The following is a 20,936-nucleotide window of genomic DNA, read 5'->3' on the forward strand; positions in this document are numbered from 1 at the left end:
CATTAAGATCTGGTCACCCTTTCGTAAGTTACAAATACCTCAACTTTCAAAATTACCCCCCCCCCACTCCACCAAAGAGAGCAGATCCGGTCTGGTTATGTCAGTCACGTATCTTAGACAGGTTTTTATTCTTCCCATCCAGTTTCATCCTGATCTCACCGCTTTAAGTATTTTCTAAGAATCCCGGTCCCCCCAATTGCCCCCCCCCAATTACGCTGGATCCACTTGGGATTTAAAATAAGAGATCTGAGTTACAAAGTACTTCCAAATATGAAGTTTCATGAAAATCCGATCACTCCTTCGTAAGTTAAAATACGTCATTTTTTCTAATTTTTCAGAATTAACCCCCCCCCCCCCCAATAGAGCGGATTCGTCCCAATTATGTAAATCACGTATCTAAGACTTCTGCTTATTTGTCCCACCAAGTTTCATCCCGATCCCTCCAATCTAAGCGTTTTCCATGATTTTAGGCTCCCCGACCCCAAACTCCCCCCAATGTCACCAGACCCGGTCAGGATTTAAATAAGAGCTTTGAGACACGATATCCTTCTAAATATCAAATTTCATTGAGATCCGATCACCCGTTCGTAAGTTAAAAATACCTAATTTTTCCGAATTAACCCCCACTTCCCCCCAACTACCCCAAAGAGAGCAGATCCGTTCCGGTTATGTAAATCATGTATCTAAGACTTTTGCTTATTTTTCCCACCAAGTTTCATCCCGATCCCTCCACTCTAAGTGTTTTCCAAGTTTTAGGTTTCCCCTCCCAACTCCCTCCCCAATATCACCAGATCCGGTTGGGATTTAACATAAGAGCTCTGAGACTCAATATCCTTCTAACTCACAAATTTCATTGAGATCCAATCACCCGTTCGTAAGTTAAAAATACCTAATTTTTTCTAATTTTTCCAGAATTAACCCCCCCCCCCCCCCAGACTACCCCAAAGAGAGCGGATCCGTTCCGGTTATGTCAATCATGTATCTAGGACTTGTGCTTATTTTTCCCACCAAGTTTCATCCCGATCCCTCCACTCTAAATGTTTTCCAAGATTTTAGGTTTCCCCCTCCCATATTCCCCCCCCAATGTCACCAGATCCGGTCGGGATTTAAAATAACAGCTCTGAGACACGATATCCTTCCAAACATCAAATTTCATTAAGATCTGATCAACCGTTCGTAAGTTAAAAATACTTCAATTTTTCCATTTTTTCCGGATTAACGGGCCCCCCACTCCCCCCACCAGATGGTCAAATCCGAAAACGACTATTCTAATTTAATCTGGTCCGGTCCCTGATATGCCTGCCAAATTTCATCGTCCTAGCTTACCTGGAATTGCCTAAAGTAGCAAAACCGGGACAGACAGACCGACAGAATTTGCGATTGCTATGTGTCACTTGGATAATACCAAGTGGCATAAAAACCATCAGAAGTTAAAACTTGCAAAGAACACACGCCCTTCCAAAAATAAACTTTCAAATATAAATAATATAATATAAATTCAAATATAAGTTAAATAGCTAAATATTTACACTCATTCTAAACTATCAACAGAATAAATAATGAGCAAGAAAATAATGAATAAAAAGCAATAGCAAACAGAACAAATAATGAACAAGAAAATAACGAATAAAAAGCGAAAACAATTTAGTTGTAAAATAAAAAGATGAAATGAATTTACCTGGTGCTTTTTTAGTAAGCTTTGAACTGCAGTCAAAGAATTTCCCAAGTCCGATGAGGAGGCCAAGGGCATTTTTTCTGTAATCCAAGCGATTTCTTCATTGATGTCTCGAAGGAATTGGTATAAAAGCAAAGCATCTTCGAGATTATCGTGTCTTATCTGTAGAGGCTCATGTAATGAATGGTACCTAGAGTAGATATACATTATTGATATATTAAACGTGTGTGTAACTACAAAGGCGAAAACAAACAAAGTGCCCCAATTTACCGACCTTAGACTTATTGATATCCTGATTCTCAAACGACGTACAATTGGATAATACATATAATCAACTTATAACTCACATGTCTTATGTAAATAGTATCTTTTTAATAACCTTGAAAAGTCCTCCAAAAGAATATAATATTGCTTTAAAACAAAAAATTTACTATTTTTGTGCCAAGTTAATTTTCCAATAGTGCTAATCTTCTGTATATTTTATGAACATTTCTGAAACGACAAATTCGCAAGTAAAAACTGCCGTAGCTAAAACACAAAAACAAGTAACCTATTAGCTAGGCTAAAAAAAGCTTAATATAAAGTCAGATATTAAATTTAAATAGCTAGTTTCGAAAGCCTCTCAAACTCATTTTTCGTTGTATGACTCTAAAATTGACCTGTCGAAATTAACCCTAAGGTAAAATGTCCCGGCTCTGCCCCACACTCTGTATATCTCGCCACTTTGAGATTCATTATCTAAATTCAAACAGTTCTATTTTCGCAACTTTTCAATTCCAGAACCTTCAGATGTTGCAAGTTTAGATCGATTGTTTCATTATTTTGGCCTTTCGCACTATTTACTTTTTTATGTGTTTCTCTCTATTTTATATTGATTTTCTCTTTATGGGTTTAATTTTTTCTTTTCCATTTCTTTTTACCCCCCCCTTTTTTTGGTACCTTTGTACATGAGCAAGAAAATCTAATATCAGTTCTTACTGTTAAATTGTCAAAGGTGAAACAGCATGTTTACGGCAAAAACGTATTTGTCACTAGACAAAAAGAAGGAGAGCAAAAAAAATATATTTTTCGGAGCTACATCCATTCTACGTGTTTTTGTTCAAGTCTATTTACTATTAAAATAAATCAAAACTAAATTCCAAAAACTTACAAAATTTCCAAATTGACCCTCTTTATGTCACCTCTTTTTCATAAAAATAAGTGCATATATTATATTTCCTTTTTGCGCATATTTTTCATCATCCATTAAAGGCATTCAAAGCGTCTGAGCAACACTACACAAGCAGATAAATGCTATTAGCAAAAAGGGGTCGTAAGATACTGAAGGATGAAGTTGTCTTGTTTAGCTTTTTGAAAAACAGAAACAGAAGGAAAAAAAAAAGCTAAAACACAAGCATATAACTTATTTGTGCTTTATCTTCTCCCATTAAAGGTCAATATAAACCTTTGTGTATAGCTTAAGCTGCTAAACCCAAGACCTACACCTTATTCTACTAAAACCATATGTTATATAGTGTTATTGTCACTGCCTAAGCTACAATCTGGAAACCATTTCTAAGTCCAAGGAGCTATGTTATGATGAGCTTAAAGCCTCCTTCAGCCTTAGGGTTTCAACATTAAGCCTGCATCAAATCTGACCAAACTCAAGACATACACCATCACGCTTCAAGCTGGCTTCTAACCTTATAAAAGAACAAAAAGAAGAAACAACAAACTTTCGCATACTGACCAACAAGGTGCGTAGCGCAGATACCAATCTTCTGATACTCCACCCTCGGCTGAGACTTCTGAGTAAATCATCCGATGCTTACCATGTTTCCCTAAATTACTCTATGTGGTCATATGAGCTGGTTAGACTTTCGGCTTGTCTTACAGGGCAACACGACTAACCTTTGCCTTAGACAAAAGTACTGAGACTCGTCCTAGTAACTCCTTGCTTGTGCGTTTGATGTGATAATTATTCGGCTAGGACGGATAAGAAAAAGAAAAGTGACAAATTTTCTTCGATAGAACTAACCGATTTAACAGGAACTTTGGTACTTATCTTAATTTTCACCGAAAAAATCTGTGTAGCAAAAAAAAAAAATTCCAAGTTCTAACCAGCAAGACCAACAGGAGATGTAAGTAAGCCCGTTTCACGCACATACCTTTTGATTGTTTCTTTGGCTCTGGCTAGTAGGTCTTCAGACATAAAGTGATTTTCAGCTTCAAACTTGTAAGACGAGGTTTTTAAGTTCTCAATGAACTCAGAGTGATTTTGCACATCCCCTTCGAGGGTTTTGTGCTTCTTAAGTAGAAGCAAAGTGGCAGTGATCTCTTTCCCGTGGTCTTCGGACTGTAATTGCCCTTCAACATCGTCCATCCAAAAGTTGAGCTCATCCAATGTTCGAAGGAATTGTAGTGCCTGAAATAGAAAAATACATATTTATAGATACACAACAGTTTCAATTCTTTGTTTTTTTTTTATTACTTCTCCGATGTTTCTTTTAAGGTTCGCATTTTAGGCTATACAGTTCTTCATTATCTCTTACTAGGTTCAGTCAAAGTGCATAATAGCACATTTTTATATTCATTAATCTATTTTTTTTTTATCCACACCAAACGATTTTTAAATTAATAGATCTACATTACATAATTCATAGTGTCAGTAATTGCTAGCAAGTCAATAGCAAGCCTGAAAACATCAATATTATACTACAAATGCTACAGAATGGTTTATAGTTTCTCTAAACAGCAAAGTTCAGATCAGACAGTTGTTTTTCAGATGCTCACAAGAGAGCATACCTTCTTTGTTCCCTAAGGGAATGCGACTACATCTCATCGGAGACATTTCATGTAGCCACTAGGTGAAAATTTTTATACTTAGTTTGGTAAGTATATCCTGTTTTGCCTAAAGACTTTGTTCTGCCAAAAGAGTATCAATTTGGAACTTTCTAGATAAATGTTTTTTAAGGGGGGGGGGGTCTATTTTTCCTCGGGTCCTGACAAAACAGCATAAAATACATGTTTTTTTATCTTTTATGCTTGTGGTGAGAAACACTCCATGGCTACTTATTACACAAAATATATGCATAACATATATGATACTTACTTACCAGATTCACCAACCCCAAGAGGCTCATAGGGCAGCAATAGTAGTTCGCCAGAACGACAAGTCCTGAGAATTTAACCATAGTTCCCCCCATAAAGATCCTTACCACCATCACCTCCCTCCCAAGCACCATAACAAGGATGAGGTTATGGGGTTATGATCTCTATTACGATCAGTGTCTTCACTCTTTATTCATTATGTCCAATGTATATTCAAAAGACTTTAGGCGATTATTCTTATTATTATCAAGTACTCCCTTATACCTTCCCCATACATATATCGGAGCAGGTCAGTAGGCAAAAATTTATTTGGGGTAGGGCTCGTTTTATCTTACTGAAATGAGCACAACAAAATACAAAAAAACAAAAGATATTCTAGGCAAAATAATAAAGCTAAAGACTTATGGGAAGAGGAGAGGCTGTTCCACATACCCCGAGTAGTGTGCACGCCTATGACGGATTTCTTGGAATTTTGACGACAGATTTGGACCAAATTCAAAAAATTGAGACAAACGACGTTCTTAGCTCATTTTGAAACAACATCAACAAGAGTTTTATTTAAATTATTTAATCATTTAAATTATTCAAGCAAATACAGCAACGTCCAGAGGTTAAAACTTGCTTAGGTCGCACGTCCTTTCAAAAATAGCCTTCCAAAAATGAATACTTTTCGAAAACAAATACACGTCTGAGAACAAACATCCTTTCAAAAATAAAATAGTTACACTTACTCTAAACCAGAAACCAAAAATAATCAATAATATAAAAAATAAATAAAAGCAAAAGAGCAAAGACATGGGCAATTAGTAGATATGTGAAAACGACAACTAGAGCGAGTCAAAAATAAAAAGCAGACACACGCAGTTAGAAGACACATGACAAAGAGCATGTGAGTGAGTCAAAAGCAATGCCAACCATAACTTTGTTTAAAAAAAAAACAACAAAGGTTTGGCGATATGCATTTCATAATGACGAAAGACAAGCCGAGGTAAAACACCAAAGAAATTGAAAATGATCACGATGATAATTAGGTATATATATATATATGTATATATATATATATATATATATATATATATATATATATATATATATATATATATATATATATATATATATATATATATATATATATATATATATATATATATATATATATATATATATATATATATACATATATATATATATATATATATATATATATATATATATATATATATATATATATATATATATATATATATATATATATATATATATATATATATATATCTTCAATCATCAAATTCTTCAAAGATCCATAGATGGGTGTTGTGTAACATAGGTCCACACAGGGTCGACCCTCGGGGGGTTTGAAAATTACGAAGAAGTGGGTTTTTGGGCGGTATTTTTTTTTCAGGAGGGGAGTGTCATTTCAAGTAGCCCCAGACGAGAAAATCCTTCCTATTTCTCCCCTTTATGCAAATATATAGCATAGGAAATAAGAGCAAACCTGGGAGAACAACAAAACTGCTAATAGACCTATGTACTGGACAGTGAATTTGGTTTATAGATGTATAATTCTCAAATAGTTTATTATAATTACAGCCTAATCGCACTCAAAATCAACGTAAAAATGCCAAACTATTGTGCAGTCATCATGCGGTTTATTTATAATAATTATTATCATAGTACAAAGTACTAATTATTAATATCATATCCGATACAGTAAAAACAAACATAATATAACTGCAGTAAATAGGAGGGGGGAGATCCCCCTCCTATTTACTGACTTCATACAGGTTCAGAGACACCTCTCACCGAGAATATCTTAAAGCAATCAGAATCAAAATCTTTCAAGCTGAAATTTACTTTTTATGCATTTATACTTAACAGGAATTAAGAAGGTTCTTCAAGGTTCTTTTAATATAACCAATATATACAAAATATTAGGTAACTCAAGGCTGAGACTATAGCTCGAATGCAATTGAGCTACCTTTAAGCAACACCAAATATGCACAAAAATTAAAAATAAATAGTTCTCTTAACTAATCTTGGCAGAAATAAAAAAAAAAACAAATCCCGTGCCGTACGATACCATTTCCATCCTCCGCGCACCACTTTGAGACACAATTAAATTTACAACTTAAAACCAAGTGAGTCATAAGACATCTGGAGGCCTCATGGGCGAACCCCGGAGACCAACCCAATACTAAAAAAAAATAATAAACATCCTTAAAAAACAAACAAAAAAAAACAAAAAAACATTTTTACATATTATTTGGATTTATAACTTTCAATCAGCACTCTTTTCAACTTCCGTCTTATAGCATCCGTGCTTACATTAAAATCAATCTCATTTTTCAATCTTTCCCAATGTAGAGGAATCAAATACCTCAGGCAAAAACGCGACCTCTCTGTAACTACCTTAGGAGTCCGCAGATTATATTTACCACGGGTTTCAACTTGTGAAGATGAAGGAGAAGAAATAAGACCCATCGATGCAAAATATCTCTAGAGCTTTTGTCGTTCAAGCTTAAATCTTAAACATAACACTTAAAAATTGGATATTTTGCCGAACAGGAAGAATATTATGAAGTGAAAAAAGGGCCTCTGTTGTGGATTTTAAGGGGAAGTTTGATGGCGATGGCAGAAAAGGTTTAAGGATACGAACCGCTTTATTTTGGATAATCTGTAAAGGGGTAACATTACTTTTAAAAGTGTTCAAAAAAATAATAGATGCATAATCAAAATGGGATTGCACAAGGGAAAAGTGAAGGGATTTAAGAGCGCAATATGGAAGAAGGTTTTTCAGTCTGCACATTATACCAACTCCAGGGGGCAGACTTTGCTCTAACCTGATTAATTTGCTCTTTCCATGACAAATTCTCATCAAACACAACTCCCAAATATCTTATCGATACAATCCTTTCAATAACAGACTCAGGTTCATTCGCAGAAACGGAAACTGATTCTATATCTGGAAACTAGTGACCCGTCCTGCTGTAAACAATAAACTTCGTCTTCTTTCTGTTCAGAAGTAGTCTATTATCAGAGAGCCAAGTAGACAATATATCATATGTGGATGTTAAATTGACCACTAGTTCTTCACGAGATTTACCAGAAACGGTTGCTGCAGTGTCGTCAGCAAACTGAGTGTCTATAGAAGAAACACCAGTAGCTGAGCACAAATCATTAATGTAAACTAGGAAAAGCAGAGGTCCTAATACGGATCCCTGGGGAACACCAACCTTATCTGACTGCTGTAAAGAATCAGATCTAACATCGTTATATATAAGTATCTGCTGCCTCCCATGAACATACGATTCAAGTAACCTAAGGCAATTACCACGAATACCAGCATTCCAAAGCTTATACAAAAGAATTTGATGAGAAATGGAATCAAAAGCTTTCTGTATGTCTAAAAATATAGTTGCAGGCGTTTCGCCACGGTCAGGACAATCACTAATATGTTGGACAATAATAGCCATAGGATGATCAGTGCAATGCTCTTTTCTAAATCCAAACTGAAGTTTAGAAATGCAAACAAATTTCTCAAAAAAAGAATAAATTCTATTATACAGTGCTTGCTCTACAACCTTCGAAAAAGCAGAGAGTATCGATATAGGACGATAATTAGCAGGAAGCCTCGAGTCATCACCTTTATGTAGGGCCACAATTCTTGCTGATTTAAATGTTGAAGGATAGACACCAGTTACAAATATAAGAATAATAATGTGGCATAACACCGGTGATATAACTGGGAATATTTCTTTGACCAAATTAGTCGAAGATCCATCAAGGGCTTCAGATGAACCGTTCTTCATTTTAGATATGATGTGTTTTAGTTCAATTTCAGTGACCGGGGAAAGGAACATGCTTTTATCAGAGGGAGGGGGCATGTGATCTTTAAATAAATCATTGTTATTATTATTTGGAGAAACATGAGATGCATTAGCTGTTTTTTCACCGATGCTTACAAAATGAGCATTGAGCAAGTTCACTATTTCCTGCTCATCGGAAGAAAAAGTACCATCACCACGTAACATTTCATTCGGAAATGAAGATTTCTGAGACCTTCCCAACAGAGTTAATAAGTCTCCAAGTGTGTTTTTGATCCCCACGAGCTTCTTCAAATGATTTTTCAAAATATCTAGCTTTTGCTTTCCGAATTAACTGTCAGGACATTTTTATACTTTTTAAACTCTTCTTTATTTTTAGTAGATGGGAATGACATAGATATTTTAAATAGCTTATTTTTTATTGAGCCCGCGTGAGATCCATGAATTTTTTAGGGAGTTTATATTTTTTTATTTTAATGCGCCTCAATGGACATGCTTCATCCAAGCACTCACGAAAATATTTTAAAAACAGAGCCGTAGAAATCTCAGGGCATTCACATTCTAGAATTGCAGTCCATTCACTTAAATACAAAAGGTTCCTCAATTTATCCATTCCTTCTTTATCAATTTTTCGAGTTTGTTTAAATTCCGAAAATTTTGGTCTGTGATTAATTCCAACATCGGCAACTACCACACAATGGTCAGGAACACCTGTAAATATAATATGCGAAAGAGTAACGGGGATAGTAGAAAAAATATTATCAATGAGAGTAGCCGTATCTTCCGTAACCCGGGCCGCAGACCTGCATGATGGTAAAAGTGATTTTGATAGGTTCATGCACAGAAACACAAGCGATTTTTCATGCAAATGATTAGAAATTCCCGCTCTATTTGTCTGAGCTAACAATAAATTAATATTAAAATCACCCATTACAGAACTTGCTCAGAATTCAAATTAGTCACATCTTCAATGAAGCACTCATAAATTCGCAAAACCTCTTGTAACGAAGCCGATGGTGATCGATAAACAACACAAACAAGAACTTTCCTATTATTAATCACACACTCAATGCAAAGGCTCTCAAAAGTCATCTCTTGGTCATGCTTAGATAGTTGCTTCTTCACAAAAAATGGAATATCATCCCGAACAAAAAGTCCAACTCCGCCACCCTGTCTATTTTCCCTATTATTAGATATTTACCATTTAATTTAGATATTATTAGATATTTAAGTAAAAACTTACCAGTAAAGCATCATTAAGCCTATTCTTTTTAATTTTCATTGCTTCTTCCAAGTCTTTCCACATGGAAAGCATCTCCTCAACCCTGTTGCTCAGTTCAGTACTTGCATAATGCTTAGACTTGATTAATTTTTCTCCTTCTTCTTCCACATTCTGCATACGGCCTTTGTTGGCTACAATTTCGGCCTCAAATGCTATATGTTTTTGCAGCTTACTTTGAAGGTTAGTTAATTCACGGTAGTTTTCATCATTAGCAACTTGAAGTTTTTCGAGTATCCAGCTGGTTATCTATAAATACAGTTCATTTTAAGAAAAGCATGCTTTTCTCGAGATAAATATAATTAAATGGTGTCTAGTTATGGCACAACCGATTTGCTAGTGGACCAATACAACTAAACACTGTTGGGGGAAGTTTTTTTGAATTGCGTAAACGACATTAAAAAAATATACTTGTCAGGCGTAAAAGGTAAATGTGAATAGTTTTTATGTTTTATGCTTTACGTATTATTTTACGCTTGTTTCGTACCTTAAATACTAATTTAGATCTGTGCTCAAGTTTCAAGGTCCTATTTTTACATTCCTACTTATGTATATATGCAATATTTTTGTGCAAGCAACCAGGGAGAGTGAAGTACTCATGCCAAGTGAGTGGCAGATTCTGGCACCCTCTCATTTGACCCTACCTTATCTCAGGTGGAGAGTAAAAGTTTCATTTGTCAAGTGTAGGAGACAAATGTGGACAGCAGTTATTTTATACATTTTCGTGCATACTATTTATGCTTTTTTCGTACCTTAAACACTATTTCAGATCTGTATTCCTGTTTAAAGGTCCCATTTTTACATTCATGCTTACGTATATAGGCAACATATTTGTGCAAACAACCAGGGAGAGTGAAGTACTCATGCCAAGTGAGTGGCATATTCTGGCACCCTTTTTATTTTTGAAGGCTCAAAAAATTTCCCTTCTTCGTAGTTCTCTTCTACAATTGTATTTTAGTGTTAGCATTTGCATTTTTCCCTCTTGTATTTACATTATTGATAATATTCTAGGTGCGTATTTTTAAAACCAAAAGAGTATTTTCCCTCCTTGTCTCTTCACGCGAAGTACAAGATATCCTGTTTGTTCCTTTAAGAAATGGTTCAGATAAATTAAGCGTAGCAGAGACAAATATCTCTGACAACGGTGGTTATGCAGGAAAACACAAAAGGAGCAAAATAGGTGGAAAATACAAAAATAATATATAGGAAATAGAATAAAAACCAAGAATAAAAAAAAAAATAAAAATTTAAGAAAGATGAGAGCCTAAAGAGGCTCTCGCTAACGTGTAAAATTGCAAACTTTACACAAGTTAGCTCCAAGCCAGCTTGAAGGGTAAAACCTCTCTATCGAACTCCATTAAACTAGTATTACACATCCCTTAGATTGTCAATGTTACGTCTAAAGGTCGGTTCTGACGGTTTCGTACTTCAGATATTGCCCAAAATCGTCGGGTAAGCTGTTCCCAAAGAGAGGATCTGTAGAGCAATGTAGATCAGGAGGATCAAAGTGCCATAGAAGATACATTTTCCATCTTGTATTTACATCATTGATAATATTCTAGGTGAGTATTTTAAAACCAAAAGGGCATTTCCCTCCTCGTCTCTTCACGCGAAGCATAACCTGTTTGTTCCTTTAAGAAAGGGTTCAGATAAATTAAGCGTAGCAGAGACAAAGAGAACATACATTTTCCTACTGATTCCCCTTTTGAGAACAGCTTAGCAAACTGTTTTTACAATTATATCAGAAGTGTGAAAACATCAGAAACGACCTTTAGGTGTTTTAGGCCATTTGACCTTTAGGAGTTTACAGCAATTTGGTGTTTTGGTAATTGCCGGAAACCACACGGTTTTTGGCAATATCTGAAGTCCGAAAACGGCCGTTAGGCGAGACAAGATGTGAAATAACAATACGTTAGTTTGACTTACTTCGTGGAATTTCAGAAGGAAAAGATGAAGTTGGCGGGCTTCAACCAGCTTCTGTCTTCTACCAGAGCTTTTATCTTGAATCTTCGCTCTGCGGATTTGAATAGATTCCAATTGTTTGAGAATTCCTTCACTGTCGTAGTGCCCAGCATCTATCTGCGCCTTTGCCATCTTTTCAAGTTCTGAAAACCGACCACTTTGCGCTACAAGCGACTTTTCAAAAGCTTCGTGCTTCCGTAATAATGCATCTACAGTTCCAACAGATTCCTGAGAAAAATAAATTGTATTATTTCACTGATGGAAAAAATATGGCACTTTCCTGCTTATCAAAAATGTAGCCATCAGTTGGATTATATGTTTTCTAAACATTCTAAGCTTAAGCGGCTAGTGTCCAAACAGTTTTAAGGTTTGAAAAAAGTTGATACTAATTTTTTAGGTTTTTTAGGTAAACTCTACATATTTGATTCCAATATCAAAGCCATATATTGACTGACATTTGTTATATTCACAATGAATTTCCGTAATAATAAAGATGACTACCCTAGAAGAAAAAAAAAAATCAATTTTGTTTTTTCTTTCAAAAATCGATTTCATTAAATCAATATAGATAGATAGATTTATTCACACGTAAGCTCAATTGGGCCATGGTGACATACACAAAACAAGAGAAAAAATACGGTAAAAAAAAAACATAGACTAAAAAGACACTAAAAAGAACTAATTATTTAAGAAAATCATCACGATACCTCCTATCTACCTATACATAGCTTCGCATTCTTTTTACCCTTACTATACCTACCTATATATAGCTTCGCAATCTTTTTCCCATTACTAGATCTTTAAAATCAAACTTACGTCGAAAAAAAAGTATAATAAATGCCATATCTCCTGTAGATTCATCATAGTTCATCCCACCTCATTCTTCCACATGAACTCTACATGGAATTTCCGCAGGATCCGACATTACGGTGAACTACTGCTGACACACTGACAACTCATCACAGGACCAAGCCATCAGAGGCCAAACCTACCTCCTCCCAGTGGCATTAATTCAAGGTCAAATGAGGGCTTGTGCTCCCCCCAACCCCGATTCTTAAAAAATGGGGTATTTTCATTGCAAATGCATCTTTTAGTATTTTCACTGAAATATGCCCTTTTTTGGTGTTTCCGTTGAGAAAATTGAAGAAAGACAACTCGCCTTACCGCCCTAGATATAGAGAAATAAATTTGTCCCCCAAATCTTCATGAATTGACACCATGGCCTACTCCGAATTCTCAGCATCCTCTTCAATTAAGTTCACACTTCCTTTAATCTTTCTTTATGATCTCTTTCTATTCCATTTGAAGACCTACTTTTCGCTCGACTCCAGTTGGACTACCAAAAAGCATGATTTGCTTCATCCTATCATACTTCATCTGTAAAATTTTACGTAACCAGATTTTTTTTCTTCTTTTTTACTATTATAGCCCCAGACATTGAAATAAAACTATATTTTACTTAGTCCTTATTGCTTTGACCATCACTAAAACGACTGCCTAAAAATAGGCTAAGCGACCATACTCTTAGTCTCACTAGGGTACAAACTAAATCCTTGGTCTTCAAATATTAAAATTCAGATTAGGACAAAAGGAAAGTACCAGCAGGGTAATTGCCCCTTTCCTTTCCCAATATGATAAACAGAAACTTACACCAAGATCATCATTGTTCAAGAATGCTTCATGTTTGGTCATTCGATTATGAGCAGCTTCAATAAGCGTTTTGAATTGACACAACTCTATGCACTGGGTGAGTAAAATTCTCTTTTCTTCCCAAGCAGCATAAATGTCCCTTTTTAAGTCTTCCAATTTCTTTAAGGCGACCGAAACCTCTTTCGTGTGCTTTTTCTTCTTTTCAGATCGTTTTGATTCTTCATCAGTATCATCAGAGGATGAGGATTCGTCCGCTTTTTGAAGATTTTCACCATAGTCACGAAGAGACGTAAATATCATTTGACGGCCATCTATTTCAGCCTGGAAAGTAAATTTAACATTCGTTTGAACGATCAGTTACCAAGAAAAAATAATTTATTTTAATAGCTCAAACACGCCTTAGAAATGTACTTTAAAAGTCAGGCAAATGGTTACACGCTTGTCAGTACCTACAAGGCAATGCATCTACAAGACACAGATAGCAAATTATATTTTTTTCACTAGACAAGAGCCTGTTGAACGACAAGCCTAAAAAAGAAAGAAAAGGAGTAGGGCATACTCCATTTCAAGAAGAGGAGAAAACCTCGCCTCCTTCCCCTAAACAAATCAGTCAGAGTTCCCCTACACCATATCCCAACTGTTCCCTGAAAGTTTCAATATAGTCCCTTAGCTGTGCGACGAAAGTTGGGTACTCATAAAAAACCACTCATAAAATGCGTCTGACAAACTGAAGTTACTACTCATGCACTAAGCTTAAATTATATGCGATACTCGCTCAACTTCAAGCTTAAGGCATAAACACCAAAAACAAGAAAAACAATAGGGAATTTCTCAAGACAGCGGGAAACAAATTAGAATGAATATTTCGGCCCTAAGTCTAAGGGCCGTCCTCAGCAATACAAAAATATATAAGAAGAAAAAACTTACAACAGGATAAAATCAATAAAACTAAAATGAACTTTTTTTTTCAAAACAGTCCCAGCATCCGTACCTGAGCGAAGTTCAACCAGGACCGATAAATAAATTGTCATGAAACGAGGCAATTCATTGAAATGAAAGAGAATGATTTAAAAACACGTTTTTAATGCCAGCCTCGCTTTTTTGGCTGCTGATCTCATAGGTCTATTTGTGAAAAGTTCTCTGTTTATATCTATTGGTTTTTTATAATATTTCGTAAAGTAATTTTTTATTAAATTTGTGCACAGAGCATTTAGTGAATATTCTCGCAAGTCCCTATTTAAGGAAATATTATTATTAATCTTAAGTCTGATTTCAATTGCTTCTTGAACTACTTGCTTTATGCCGAGGAAATTGCTAATAAGGGCGGATTCTTCAAAAAGTATTTTTTGGCTAGGATTTTCAAAAACATTGCTGCTTAAAGCAGAATCAAAGTAAGCAGAGGCTATATTAGAATTCAGAGCTTTGGTGATATCATCCTTACGCTGTTGTAGTCGTTTCTCAAAATTCTGGTGAATTCTCCCTACACAGAATTTGCCACAGTCGCATGGTATTTGATAGACACCTCTTTGGCGAGTAACTGGAGTTTTATCTTTACCAGAATTTAGGAGATATATGATTTTCAAATTATTGGTAAATACAAAATACATATTATTTTGTACGCATACTTTTTTAAGATTCCTAGTGATTTTTGGGATATATTGGAGGTAAATTATGTTTTGGGGCTTATCGGGATTCTCACATGGTAAATTATCGTTGATTTTACGGGAGTGTCTTTTTAGTCTATGGTTAATTGCATTATTGATAAATAAAAGAGGATACCCATTTCCAAAAAATTATGTCCCTGATAAGGCCTAGTTCTGTTGTGATGTAGGAATCAGAACAAATGATTAGGGCACGAACGACGACAGATATTACGACAGCTCTTTTAACTCGTGGGGGGTGGTTTGATTTAAAATGTAAATATATATTGTTTTGTGTTGGTTTTCTGTAAATAGCAAAATTGTGTTCATCTAGTCCCTAAGTTCATTTCCCCCATTCCAAAGTAAAATTACGTCATCCATGTAACGTCCAAAATATGTGTTTAAAAAAATAGGACTTTAATGCGCAATTTTCAATATTCTCTACATAAATATTCGCCAGTAGCCCGATAAGACCCAAACATAATTTATTCGCCCTTGGACATAGGGCGGAAATATTCATTCTAATTTGTTTCCCACTGTCTTGAGAAATTCCCAATTGTTCTTCTTGTTTTTGGTGTTTGTGATGGAAAGGCAGTGTGGTCTTCATCGCTATTTTGCTTAAGGTATGGAAAAGAAAATCGTATACTCAAAATCAAAACATCAAAATTTACTCATAAGCTTCACAAATTATCTTAGCATCAAAAGCATATAAACTAAACTTTTTGTTAGATACATTATTCTGAATCTTCCATTGGCAAGTCTTTCATTTCTTGTATAAATCCATTCGAAAGGAATTGAAACTGTCGAGTCAATTACAGTTAACGAATGACACATTTCTAATGTATCTAGGACTAAGGATCTATTTTGGTTCCGATCAGAGGTCTACCCGAACATTCCCTCATAGGCGGGATTCAGTCCACTACATAGTTCACTTCTCAGGAGAACGTTTCAGTTCTCCTAGTAAACGGGACATGTCTATACGAGCCAACAGATACCAATTAACTTAGCATCGGAAGCATATACACGATTTTTTTTAAGTCAACTCTTCAAAACGTAACTTGGTCTTCATGTTCCAAAAAAAATTTAATTTTCAGTCTCCTGTGTACCAGTTCTCCTGGTAAAGGGGACATGTCTATAGTGGCCAAAAGATGCCAATTATCTTAACATCAGAAGCATATACGCGCTTTTTTAAGTCAACTCTTCAAAACATAACTTGATTTTCGTGTTCCCACAAAAAATTTAATTTTCATTCTTCTTTGTACTTTTATCTTATTTTTATCTTATTTTGTTATCTTAGCACCAAAAGCATATACGCGCTTTTTTTAAGTCAACTCTTCACAACTTGTAAACGGGACATGTCTATGGTGGCCAACAGATGCCTATTATCTTAACATCAAAAGAATGCACACTGGAAGGGGCTGTTCCCTCCTCAATGCCTCACTTTTTACGATAAGTTTGACTTTGTTACAAATCTACCTTTTAAAACAATAAAAACTTTAACGTTAAGGGGGAGAAGTTAAGGAATGGAAAGCCTCTTTCATGCATGGAACAATTTCTGTTCGTTTTAAGTTTTAATGTCGCTCCTTACTTTCAGTTAAGAAAAACCTCTTTTTAAAATTTAATTTCTGAAATTCTTTCATCACTTTTCCAAAATGTGCTAAAAAACATAAAACATCAAAAATCAAAATTCGAAAAGAGTACAACAATGAAACAATAAAACAAAAATACAATAGAACCCATAAAGAATAAAAGAAACGCCCTATGTAACTAATTTATCTTCTTTACAGGTAGAATACCGAACAAAAAGAGACCACAGGAACACTATATTTGCAAGTTTATCTTTGTAATAATTGCCAATAAACAAAGAACAGCAAAATCGATAACTCTAGTACCGAGTCTAATTTTAGGTTCCGACCTGGTCACAAGTGCCATATGAGCTCTTGGCTCTTCGGACCTCGCCAAAAGTGCCTTCTTGTTCCAACAAAAAATTTAATTTTCAGTCTCCTGTGTACCAGTTCTCCTAGTAAACGGGACATGCCTGTAGTGGCCAACATATACCAGTTATCTTAGCATCAAAAGCATATACACGCTTTTTTTTAAGTCAACTCTTTCAAACTTAACTTGGTCTTTGTGTTCCCACAAAAAATCTAATTTTCAGTCTTCTTTGTACCAGTTCTTCTGGTAAACGAGACATGCCTGTAGTGGACAACAGATATTTATTAACTAAGTAAAACCGCTTTATTTTGTTTTGGGTTTTGAGTTGGTCCTAGATTGAACAAAGCGGCTGCCATATAATAGAAAGTCTTTGCTTTAGGTGCTTCAACATCCGTAAAGGGTGTTGTTATCGCCAATTCACGAAAATGTAGAGAGGGGAATGTATTTATTGAAAGCTAATAGGGAAGAGGCAATTTTTTGCCATTTTTGCCTAATGAAAATACCAAGGAGGGTATTTTTCAGTAAAAAAAAAGAAGATTTTTACGAAATCTAGAGAAATAGAAGGAGGACAAATGGGACCACTGCCTCCTTGACAGCTGATGCCACTGAATGGTGTAGAGCTTATTATCATTGGTTATGATAGATATCATGCCGCTGATTGCTTCATAGATAAGATTAACTGGCTTTGACCCCCCCCCCCCCAGCTAAATAATAAGTTTCGAATAGGACTTAATTCGGTTTTTTTCCTGCTAGAAGTTCTTAGTGGACTACCCGAGGCAAAGCCGCCTCCTCCTAAAACGTCCTCTGTGGTTTCGAAAGTTTTTAGGAGTTTAAACAAGTAAATAAACCAATAAAAAAATTTAAGCAATAAATTATGTTCAGCAATGGACAGTCGTTGGACGATTTGCCTCCAACAACACATTGCACTCCCAGCCAAAGGCAGAGAATCAGGGCATAGATACACAGACCATTGAGCAGCATGCGAAAAACATAAGTGAAGTAATGGATACGACTATTTTAAAATTAAGTCTCATAAGCACCCTGGAATATAACACTATCATACAACAACAAAAGAGAGAATAATGAGGACTTTTTTCCCAAGACAGTGAACCAACAAAACCTATTTGAATATTTCAGCCCTATATCTAAGGGCCGTCTTCAGCAAAGAAAAAATAAAAAACAATAAAACACTTACAATAAAAGTTCTGAGTTAAAAATCCATTTTTTATTTTAAAATAGCCTTGGCATCATTACTTCTTAACGAAAAGTTCAGCCAAGACTGTCTGATAAAAGCTAACATTTTACAAGATAAAAAGGTTCATTCATTTCACTAACTGTATTTATTAAATATTGGAATGATTTCTTATTGCGATATTTGCCTTCTCTCCAGCTAATCTGATAGTTCTTTTGATATTGGGTTTGTTTTTCTTCGTTCCTATTTTTGTTTTATTTTCAATTAGATTATTTTCTATAATTAATTTTGTGTACATAGGGTTGAGTGTGTATTCACCCAAGTCTCTATTTAGGGATGTATTATTATTTAAGTTTCTTAATTTTTGAATAAATGAATCTGAATCTGAAGTTTCGTTTGATTTCAATTGCCTCACGGACAGTTTGTTTGATTCCTAGGTCATTGCTAATTAGAATTGTTTCGTCAAATAGAACATAATAGTTTGGATTTTTTAAAATATGATTACTTAAAGCTGAATCGAAAGATATGGAGTTATTTTTAGATTTTAATGCTTTTTCAATACTTTCTTTGTGTTGCTGTAATCTTGTTCCTAAATTTTGGGGGGTTCGACCAATGTAATAATTTCCACAACTACATGGTATTTGATACACCCCTCGTAGACGAGTAATTGGAGTTTTATCCTTACCAGAATTGACAAGATTCATTATACTTAAATTGCTTGTGAATACAACACGTAAATTGTTCTTTAAACAAACTTTTTTCAGTTTTGAAGTAATTTTCGGAATATAAGGTAGGTAAATCGTGCTTGAGGGTTTATTCGAATCATTTACTGGTGTGGGATTTAAGGCTTCAGAAGAATGCATCTTTAATCTTTGAGCAATAACAGTATTTATGAGAGAAATTGGGTACCAGTTGCCAAAAAGTATGTCTGTAATAAAATTTAATTCTTTTTTAACATACGGCTCTGAACAAATATTAAGTACTCTATCCACAAGAGATATTACCACACCTCTTTTAACATGTGGAGGATGGTTAGATTTGAAGCGAAGGTATCTATTATTATGCGTAGGTTTTCTGTAAATCGTAAAATCAAGTTTATCCACACTGCGTATTATCAATACACCTAAAAAAGGTATTTTTCCATCTCTTTCGGTCTCTAGAGTGAATTGCAGGTTTTTATCGTAAGTATTTAAATGTTCTAGAAAACCATTAAGTTCACTTTCGCCATAATTCCAAACTGAAATTATGTCGTCCATGAAACGTCCCCAAAACATAAAAATAAAAAAAATGGATTTTTAACTGAGAACTTTTATTGTAAGTGTTTTATTGTTTTTTATTTTTTCTTTGCTGAAGACGGCCCTTAGATATAGGGCCGAAATATTCAAATAGGTTTTGTTGGTTCACTGTCTTGGGAAAAAAGTCCTCATTATTCTCTCTTTTGTTGTTGTATTATGGAAAGGCAGTGTGGTCTTCGTCATTATTTACGTCACGCTTATTGGGAGCATTTGACCATAAGATATTTTTCATTTTATTGGTTTAGGAAAAAAACACGCGAACATTATTAATCAACAAACGTTTCTGGAATCCTGCAGAAGGAACAAAATTATTCCTAAATCCTTAAGGCATAAATTTCACTTAAATACTTTACGAGAGTCACAGTTCACACAAAAGCTACAGCTAAAAACGTTGAATCATATTATTAAGGACAAAAAACACAGAAGACATATAATTTCCTCAGAACGAAAATCACTCGAAAATTTTCTGTCACAGAGCTTGTCCACTGATGATTTTTTGCAAATTGTTAGGATGGAAAGGAATTTATTCCACCATGATTTCCGTGTGTCACAAGAGAGACTCACTAATAAGTTTACAAGGTTGAAATATGATTCTCAAGTGGTCAACCCAGTTTACAATCCTAAGATAAGTCCTGGACCTGCGATTGTAAATATTTCATCTAAAAAGCTTAGCTATGTTGAAGAAAAAGTCCTAGAACGAGGGCCAAAATTTTCGTTTTTAACAAAACAAGTTCCAGTTGCAGACTTGGTAGCATCTTTAGAATCCTCTCTCCACAAATTTAGTGCTCTTGTTTCAAACCCGGATACTTTTAGGTCTTGTTTAATTAACACTCTTTACAACACCTCATTAAAACTTCCTAATTCTCCCAATAACGCAATGGAAAAATCATATGACACAAAAGTTTTGAACAAACTCCGTAAAGATTCCTCAATAATAATCACTAAAGCCGATAAAAGCAACTCCATAGTAATTATGAATAAAACTGATTATGATGGTAAAATTCAGTCACATTTAAATGATACAACCACTTATGTTAAATCAACCCATGACCAGACTGATCAATTTGCTCAAAAAGTAATAAGAGAATTAAAAACTTTGAAAGAAAATGGCAGAATCACTCCACAGTTGTACAATAAATTCCTCCCTCGTGGTGTTTTTTGCTCAAAGTTTTATGGATTACCAAAATTGCACAAACAAGGCATTCCTCTAAGACCCATTGTAGCTAGTACAAAATCACCTGCCTCAAACATTGGAAAATGGTTATGCACTGCATTTAAACCATTGCTTCAGTCCCAAAAATCTTATACAAAAAATTCAGTTGATCTTGTAGAAAAATTGAAACAAATAGACATTTCTGAAAATTCCATATTAAGCAGCTTTGACATAGTTTCTA

At 34.8% G+C, this 20,936-nt stretch overlaps 1 protein-coding gene across 1 annotated transcript in view; it reads right to left on the minus strand.

The window, feature by feature from the left end:
- The window catches only part of LOC136026346 (spectrin beta chain, non-erythrocytic 1-like), a gene marked incomplete in the record, with an annotated part of 229,939 nt that overhangs the window by 36,012 nt on the left and 172,991 nt on the right, over positions 1–20,936 (minus strand). The window contains 5 exon segments of the mRNA XM_065702858.1: positions 1,679–1,865; positions 3,823–4,079; positions 9,833–10,117; positions 11,795–12,058; positions 13,481–13,801. Of these exon segments, the coding sequence (XP_065558930.1) occupies positions 1,679–1,865; positions 3,823–4,079; positions 9,833–10,117; positions 11,795–12,058; positions 13,481–13,801 (1,314 nt within the window).

Source organism: Artemia franciscana, chromosome 4 (genome assembly GCF_032884065.1).
Source record: "Artemia franciscana chromosome 4, ASM3288406v1, whole genome shotgun sequence".
Classification (NCBI taxonomy): Eukaryota; Metazoa; Arthropoda; class Branchiopoda; order Anostraca; family Artemiidae; genus Artemia; species Artemia franciscana.